This window comes from Prunus persica, chromosome G2 (assembly GCF_000346465.2).
Source record: "Prunus persica cultivar Lovell chromosome G2, Prunus_persica_NCBIv2, whole genome shotgun sequence".
Taxonomy (NCBI): Eukaryota; Viridiplantae; Streptophyta; class Magnoliopsida; order Rosales; family Rosaceae; genus Prunus; species Prunus persica.
Genome location: NC_034010.1, coordinates 4,049,273 through 4,057,737, shown reverse-complemented (window position 1 = coordinate 4,057,737; position 8,465 = coordinate 4,049,273). Strand labels below are relative to the sequence as shown.

At 37.9% G+C, this 8,465-nt stretch overlaps 1 protein-coding gene and 1 long non-coding RNA gene across 2 annotated transcripts; both read left to right on the top strand.

The window, feature by feature from the left end:
* Positions 372-1,951, top strand: LOC109947529. The gene is made up of 2 exons (XR_002270299.1): positions 372-905; positions 1,668-1,951. It is a non-coding gene; the product is annotated as an uncharacterized LOC109947529 (long non-coding RNA).
* LOC18785483 (40S ribosomal protein S10-1) lies at positions 5,419-7,938 on the top strand. Its single transcript, XM_007218425.2, has 6 exons — positions 5,419-5,563; positions 6,000-6,073; positions 6,188-6,236; positions 6,331-6,607; positions 7,193-7,325; positions 7,603-7,938. Exons 2-6 carry the CDS (start codon positions 6,071-6,073, stop codon positions 7,690-7,692), a joined length of 552 nt encoding a protein of 183 aa, XP_007218487.1. The 5' UTR covers positions 5,419-5,563; positions 6,000-6,070; the 3' UTR covers positions 7,693-7,938.

Sequence of the window (8,465 nt, the reverse complement as noted above, 5' to 3'; positions counted from 1 at the left end):
TATTTTTGTAAAATTAGGTACTACATTTTGGTCATTGCCCCTATACTAATTAGATGAAATTGTATTTCTATCTTTCAAATTAGTGAACTATATTCTGTTTAAAACTAAAGCTCCCTAATATTTATTGGAGCATGAATAATTTACACCCAGTTCAGTACTTCATAAATCTTTTCCTATTTTACAAATCTTCCTACTCCAGCCTACACGTAGGTCTGTCTTTAATGATAACACTTCCACATGACATAACATCATTGGCCGAGTATAACAAAATAGTGGTATTCCCAATGCAACCAAGTTTGTTGTGAGCTTTGAGCAAAGTAGACATGATGTTACTAACGAATGAGGAAGAATTGAGATAAGAGGAAGAAGAAGAATCGAGAAATCAGAGAGAGAAAATGAGAATATTATTTGAAAGTTTGTTTGTGATTCTTGAATATTACAGTATCCCAGAGCCATTTATACTTTGAGCTTTGCTTAGTAATTAAGCTAGCTCTTCCTAACTAACAGAGAGATACACGTGACTATTACAACAACTAATACAAATTAACACCCATGATTAAAGCAACCATCTTGACACCTCAGCACCCTTGCTATTAGCCAAACATCCCCCCTCAAGCTTATTATGGATTTCCCAGTTTGAGATTGATACAGTGCTGTGAAAACACAGGTGCATGAAGTCATTTTGTAAATACATCTGCAACCTGCTCATCTGTTGGAATGTATTGCACTAAGATATCTTTGCGTTGAACCCTTTCTCTCACAAAATGGTAATCAAAATCGAGGTGCTTAATTCGGAGATCCCAGCGATGACAGAGCCTGCCATTTCAAGCAATGGGCACCGATTGGTGGTGAAATCGGATCGGGTCGGAACATTGGCCTTAAGTAAAGATCCAAGAGCAGCTCTGGTACTTCAATTTGAATTAGTGGTCGAAACGATTCATTTTGTCTTGAGATGGTTTTATATAGTAGAGGGTGGGTTATGAGGTACTGTGGGTGAGTGAATGGTGGTGGAGTTGGGAGGTATGGTTGGGGCTGCTTGAGAGAGAGAGAGATATCAGAAAAGAGCGAGGTGCATCTAGGTGCGTCGTGTCAGGGAAGAGTTTGGGGAGGTGGTGGATCTAGGTATGGGTAAGGGGGATGTGGGGATGGAGTTTGGGGAAGATGGATTGGGCTGGTTTTGGCTTCTTCTTTTTTTTTTTCTTTTTTGTTGTTGTTGTTGTTGTTGTTGTTGTGTCAGTGCTTATTTTGGTTTGAATGTTCTTGTTTTTGTTTTTATTTTTTCTAATTATAATTTTTATACATTTGATTTTAAATTTTTTACTTTATTAATTTGGCTTAAGTGTTACAATACCCCTAAAACATTTGTCAATTTCCACTAAACCCCCTTAAAATTAAAGTGACCCACTTTGCCCCTTATCATCAAGTCTGTTAAAAGTTCCATTAAAAATGCTGATGTGGCACCAATGGGCACTATTTTGCTAAACTAAGTGCCATGTGTGAAGAAAAAAAATTAAAAATTATCTTTTAAAAAACTTAATTTAACTATTAAAAATAATTAAAACCAAAAAATCCCAAATTCCCTTCCTCCAACCCCATTATCCCTTCCCAATCGCCATCACTACAATCACAACCACCCCTAACTGCTCCTCTCTCTTCCTTTCTCGCAGGGTATGGATACAGCTATTTCGAAACTAAATCAAAGTGGTTGGGTGCACATCTTCCCAGAAGGTAGTTGTTCTCGAGATGGTGGCAAAACCACAGGGTCTTCCAAGAGAGGTGTTGGGAGGTGAGGATCTTGTTGTGAAAGTGTGTTGCAGAGAGAGATTCCCCTTTTCTTGGATTCATAGTTTTTTAAATGATTTTTTTGGGGTTGGCTCCCAAGCTTTGGTCTTTGAGCTTTGAGCTTCATTGTAAAGAGATGTGTCTTCCTTATGAATAGTAACTTTTGGCAGATTGGTTGCAGCTGCATTTGGATGCAATGCTCTTTTCTTTGGAACAATATTTGATGACTGTTGCATATTCTTAGGGAGGGGGTTGGGTTTTGGGTCTGCAAGAGAGGAAGAGAGAGGAGCGATCGGGGGTGGTTGTGGTTGTGGTGATGGCGACTAGGAAAGGATAATGGGGTTGGAGGAGGGGAATTGGGGAATTTTTAATTTTAAAGTATTATTTTGATTTTTTAATAGTTGTTGAGACCCAAAAAATTCATGGTTGGGCCCGAATAAATTATCAGCCCAAAACGACAATCTATTAAGAAAAGGCGTAAAACGGAGTACACGAAAACTTGCTACATACGAATTGCAGTTCACGTGCCATGCTAAATAAATAATTCATCATGCTAGAATATACCGGCTCTACAAGCCCATGCCAAAATTAAACATCGCAGCCCTTCCCAAGGGCGATAAAATTAAAACATGCCGAGCAACATACCATGCCAAGCACGAAATCGTTATTTCATACCCAACCACACTACAAGTCTAAGTGGGCCCAAGCCACTCAAATGCCCGGGGCTTGCTTGAGTGGGTTGTGGTATGGATGGTAATAAATCAACATGAGGCCCATTGATGGGCCGAGAAATGAAAAGTCTCAAGTTGCTTGGGAGCCTCAGAACTCAAGCCCATTTCTTAGGCCCAAACATTTGGGTGAGCACAAGAGAGAAAAAATAGTCAAATAGCCCAATCAATTGACTCAACCAAAAAGCCCAATATTTAATAAAAATAGCTCACTTACCACCTTAGCCCATACAATTGCCACAATGAGCCACAAAAGCCCCAGGCCCTTGCTAAAAAAATAGAAGCCACAAAGAGAATGTCTGAAGGTTCATTGAACAGAGCTGCCGAGAGGTTCCAGCACATGGGGGGAGCAAGTTTCAAAGCCAAATCATTCAAGAAACCAAGGGGTATTAGCGTGTAAGATGCCAGGAAGAGAAGCACCCTTCAAACCAGCATATATATCCAAACTCCTTTCCCCATCAGACTTGGCCATGAAAAAAAGAAAGGAAAGCAATAAAAGAGATGGCTGGGATGGAAGTCTCCTATTGGGACAGCTGCAGGAAAAGCGGGCCTTGAGCTATAAAATGAGGCCTCTTCTACCCAACGAACTCAACCCACATTTCAGAGAGCAAGCTTCCTCTCTCACCTGCAAAACCCAGCAATTTTGTGCACTATTCACCCTTCTTCTCCATTTTCCTCTTTCGGCATACCACTTTCAGAATCTGTCAAGCTGCCGGAAGAACATTGTTCTTCCTTGACCTCTTCTCAACCAAATCTTCTTGCAAACCTCTCCTTTCTTACCTTAACACTTCCCTCTTTCCCCCAAAAAAGCCTAAATTTCCCCTCAGTGCTAAACTCATGTTGATTTTGCTTCCATGCCACATGTCTCTCATGCCAAGCTCAAAAGTTTATTTGTAAGCATTAAGAAATCACCTGTAAGTTGTTGTTGTTTTAGTTAGTGAAGATAACCAAAATACTTCTTAAGGCTCTGCTGCCCTTTCGAAGCATTTTTAGGGCTTAATTTTCGAGCTCAGACAAAGGGGACAATTTCATCAGTTTGCCCTTTACGGCAGCCCAGCCCATTTACAACTGCTGGAAGAAAAGTCCCCTACAATAGTTAAATTAAGTTTTTTAAAAGATAATTTTTAATTTTTTTTCTTCACACATGGCACTTAGTTTAGCAAAATAGTGGGTCTCATTGGTGCCACATCAGCATTTTTAACGGAATTTTTAATAGACTTGACGGTGAGGGGCAAAATAAGACATAAAACATCGGTAATGGGGCAAAGTGGGTCACTTTAAATTTAAGGGGGTTTAGTGGGAATTGACCAATGTTTCGGGGGCATTGTAGCACTTAAGCCTATTAATTTTAACTGTTTCTAAAATAATACAAATTTTTAATTGTTGTTTTTTCCTATGTGGAGTCCAAATCAGCATAAAAATGGGATTACATCAACATTTAACGTTGTAATTTCTATAAGTTAGGGTACCAGTCAAAGAGGTTTTCAAAGGTTGGGTATGAGGGTTTTACTATAGTTGATCCAAAAATATAAGTAATGTAAAACATCATTTAGTTATAGGCTCGAACCATGGTGATAAGTGTAGTATTACAATGGTTTTTGCGTGTTGTGTATACATGTCAAATACAGAACACCTCTAACCACAACACGCTTTAAACTAAATACACAATGATTTAGGTCTTTTGTGGATTAATCATGTGTGATTAGTATGCTTTTATATTTGTATTACCCCTTTGTTGGTATATGTATTTTCCTTTGTGGCGGATGATCTTTGTTCCTAATTGATGAATACAATTATCCCTTTTTCTCTCACATATACACATTGATTTTATTCCATCGTTTAGTAACCTTTTTGTAGCGTGTTGGCAAAGTTCGTTAGTCCTTTGAACTTGCCCCGGTTCCCTTTCATATTAATACCCTTCAAATGGGGTCTTTTAATATAGGTCTAATATTGAGTTTGCACTATGAATGCAGTCCACCTCTCTTTTGAGAATTGTGCTCATATTTTAAATTTAATTGTGCAAGATGGTTTGAAAACAATAAATCAATCTATAGCAAACATTAGAAGCTTAGTAACCACCCTTCATACATCACCGACCAAGTACCATGTTTTTCTAACCTGTTGCCAAAATATAGGGTTAAAACTCAGAAATGTTCCATTAGATGTGAAAACTAGCTGGAATTCAACTTATAAGATGTTGGAAGTGGCTACAAAATATAAAGCCGCTTTAGGATTATTTCAAACAAACATCAAACATCAACCCTTTTTAACAGATGAAGATTGGGATATTGCATCACTTTGGAGACATTTAGTTCAATTTTATGAATCCAATGAAATAATTTCTGGCTCTGACTATCCAACTATTCCTTCAGTACTAAAAGAAATAACTAAAATAAAAGACATTTGTCTTGAAATTGAAAACAATGATCTTTCCAAACAGCTTCTTAATGTATGTGATATGAAGTCAAAATTTGCAAAGCACTTAGGGGATTTGCCCTTGATTTATGGTTTGGGTGTAATTTGCAAAATAATTAAGATGTGCAATTGATTAAATGCCGTGTTATAAGTGACCATCGAGCAAGTTTGGCTCCAAATAGTGTTAAAGTGTGCATTTGTGGAAGTGATTGGTTTAAACAAGAAAAAAAAAAAAAAGGTCAAGAAGAAAATGAGTACAAGATGAACAAGAATGGCCAGAGTGGTTTGTCCAAGATGCAGAATAAATATTTTCTTTTTTGATTGTTTTGTACTCTACTTCAATTTTGTTTCAACATTATTTCAAAATTTCAAGGAATTGTTATTATATTTAATTACGAATGGAGTTTTTAAACGGAAAAAACGAATGGACTGGCCCATTTCATAGGACTGGCCCGACCCGGCCCGATAACTCTTTAGTGCTGAAAAGGCCCTAAGCCCGGCCCGATAACTTCGTAAAACCTAATTGAACTCATCTTCTTTCCAGCCGCCTCCTCTTCACCGTTCTATCGTCTTCTCTTCTTATCTCGACTCATTGTTGTTTTTTCGGTACTTGCTTTGCTCTCTCATCACAATATCAGGTATATCTCATCTTTCGTCTGTATCTGAGTTATGATTTTTTCTCATCTTTCTCTTCTTATCTCGACTCATTGTTGTTTATTTGGTTTGTGGGTAAAAGTAAGGTAAAATTTTATACATTTCCATTTTGATAATTGTTGATGCCCTCTCCATTTGCTATTTGATGTTCCTTCTTTCTAGGTTTTCAGTTTTTTCAGTATTTAAATTCTATTTGCATTTGTTCTCTGTGGTTCAACATGTTATATTCATTGTTTAGGGCTCTCTAACACAGGTAAAAGAATTGCCTTTACTGTTTTTTGTATAATATTTGCCTTCATTGTTGTTTATATTCTCATGGATTTTCGGAAGCTTTTTTCGGCTCAAAATTTGCATCTATTGGATGTGGATCTTCTGTATTGGAAGATAACGAATTTCTCTCTTTTATTTTTCTTCCTCTAGTGCGAGAGAGACCTCGACCTTCTTTGTTTGCCGCCGTCTCTTCCTCTAGTCGTCAGCTCAACTTCGCAACCATGGTATTTCTCTCTCCAATTTTATGATTGTTTCCTGTGAAACTGAAATGAAAATTAAAATGAAAAGTTTGTTTGTTCATGGTTCTGATACGTTACGTTTGGTTTTTTCTATCCTAGATCATCCCAGAGAAGAACAGGAGAGAAATCTCCAAATACCTATTCCAAGGTACACACAAAAAGCTTATATTTTTGTTTATTCTCAATGAAATTTTGGTTCGTTTCCATTTTTTGTTAAAATTTATTGAATTTAATTTCAACAGAGGGAGTGTGCTATGCAAAGAAGGACTATAACTTGGCAAAGCACCCAGAAATCGATGTGCCAAATCTGCAGGTGATTAAGCTGATGCAGAGCTTCAAATCCAAGGAGTATGTGAGAGAAACTTTCGCTTGGATGCACTACTACTGGTACCTGACCAATGATGGTATTGAGTTTTTGAGGAACTACCTCAACCTTCCATCTGAGATTGTCCCTGCAACTTTGAAGAAGCAGGCCAAGCCTCCTGGTCGCCCCTTGGGCCCATCTGGTGACCGCCCACGGTAATTGATTTGTTTTATCGTCTTTATTGGTTATTGGATCTATTGATTTTTGTAACTGGGATTGATTCTTTGAGTGTTTTGCGAACTGGGTTTGATTATTTGAATAACTAATAGTGGCGACTTGTAACTGTGGCCTTATTTGAAGGATTTCTGTGGTTCTTTGTTCTAATTGTAAATGGCTATTCAAATAGGTGGTTTGTGTTATTTGGTTTAGCTGATAAGTTGGTTTGCACGTGTAATTTGTACAGGAAGTCTTTAGTTTGGTAAACTGCTTCAACAATCATTTTGTTTTTGGAGTTCTGAAAGAAACTGCAAGACAGTTTGAAATTAGATTGTATTGAATACTGTAATCGATTGAAATGTGGTTTGGTTGATGGAATGATTGAGAAGTTTGTTAGAAAGCTTGGATTTTATTTGGGTTTTAATTTAAAGGTCTAGAGTATGTGATATCGATCATTTAGGAAGAAGTTATTTAACTGATTTGTGTTAGTAAACTGTGACAGATATATGCTTCCTTTTCTAGTTTGTATATTGAACCCTTTGATTTGTTGGAATGTAATGTGGATGTTTTGATGATGTGAACAGTGGCCCACCTCGCTTTGATGGAGGAGAACGCAGATTTGGTGACAGGGATGGGTACCGTTCAGGTCCTCGTGCACCAGGGGGTGATTTTGGTGACAAGGGTGGAGCACCTGCTGACTACAGACCTTCTTTCGGGGTAATTTTCTGTTGTAAAGTAGTTTGTTTTATATTTCTCATTTAGGTACTATGTCTTTTACCATATATTGGGTTGGAGATCAATTGCCTTTCGATGATATACAATTCTTCTTTGCATTTTGGAATTGTATTCTATCTGATCCCATGTACCTTGTTACTGAGGACTTGACAAACTTATATACTTCCCACTTAAATGTGTTGTATGATTAGAAGATTTCCTCACTTTGGAAAAATGATGCATTTGTTAACTTGTATGCTTCTCTCTCCTGAAATATCAGGGTAGTAGGCCTGGCTTTGGTCGTGGTGCTGGTGGATCTGGTGGAGCTGGTGGTTTTGGTGCTGGCCCAGCGAGCTCTGATCTCTCCTAAGGAAATGGTTTACTTAGACATTGTTTGGTTTCCTAAGTTTTCATTTAAGAACGGATGACATTCTGTATTAGGAGACAATAGCAGTTTTGTTTGACTTGCAACAGTCTTGGGATTGTATTAGATGTTTGTTTTTATTCTATATGGTCTTTGAATCGCACTTTGCAAAATTTATTTTTCTGTTATCTATATATGTCGTTGAGAAATTTCGTAGACGATGTTTAATAATTATTTTCTTGCGTTTTTTGACCCTCATTTTTCTGTGACCTTCAGTAGCTTGTCATAGTTTAGCTTGGCATTTTTGGACCTTATAGCACTAGCATCATGGTTTAGCTTTAATAAGGATAAATACCAATGAGCACTGATGTGCTTAGCACGATGACTGGCGGTGCGGCCTCCTTTTATCTTTACTCTTTATATACCCCGCTTTTAATGTGTCAACATGTAGTAGAAAACAGTCTTAATTTGCCGCAGATGAGTGATGTCAAGTTCGAACATCTATGGCACTTTGGCAATGTGTTTGTGAGAGAGGCGATTTTCAGTAGAGCATTCCACAATCTACTGAGCATTCCACAATTCCCAACTTGTGGAGGCTTTTGTGGGGGCTGATCCCAATATCAGGTTTGCCAAGTTGGACTGTCTCTCGACCTTCATTTCGTCAAAAAGCCCTAGTTTTTCTTGGATGGACTCAAGCTCCTGAAAAGTTCGACAATGATGGCAACTTGGTTGATGCACAGGACAAGGAGGGGTTGAAGGAAATTCTTCCGACTTTGTAG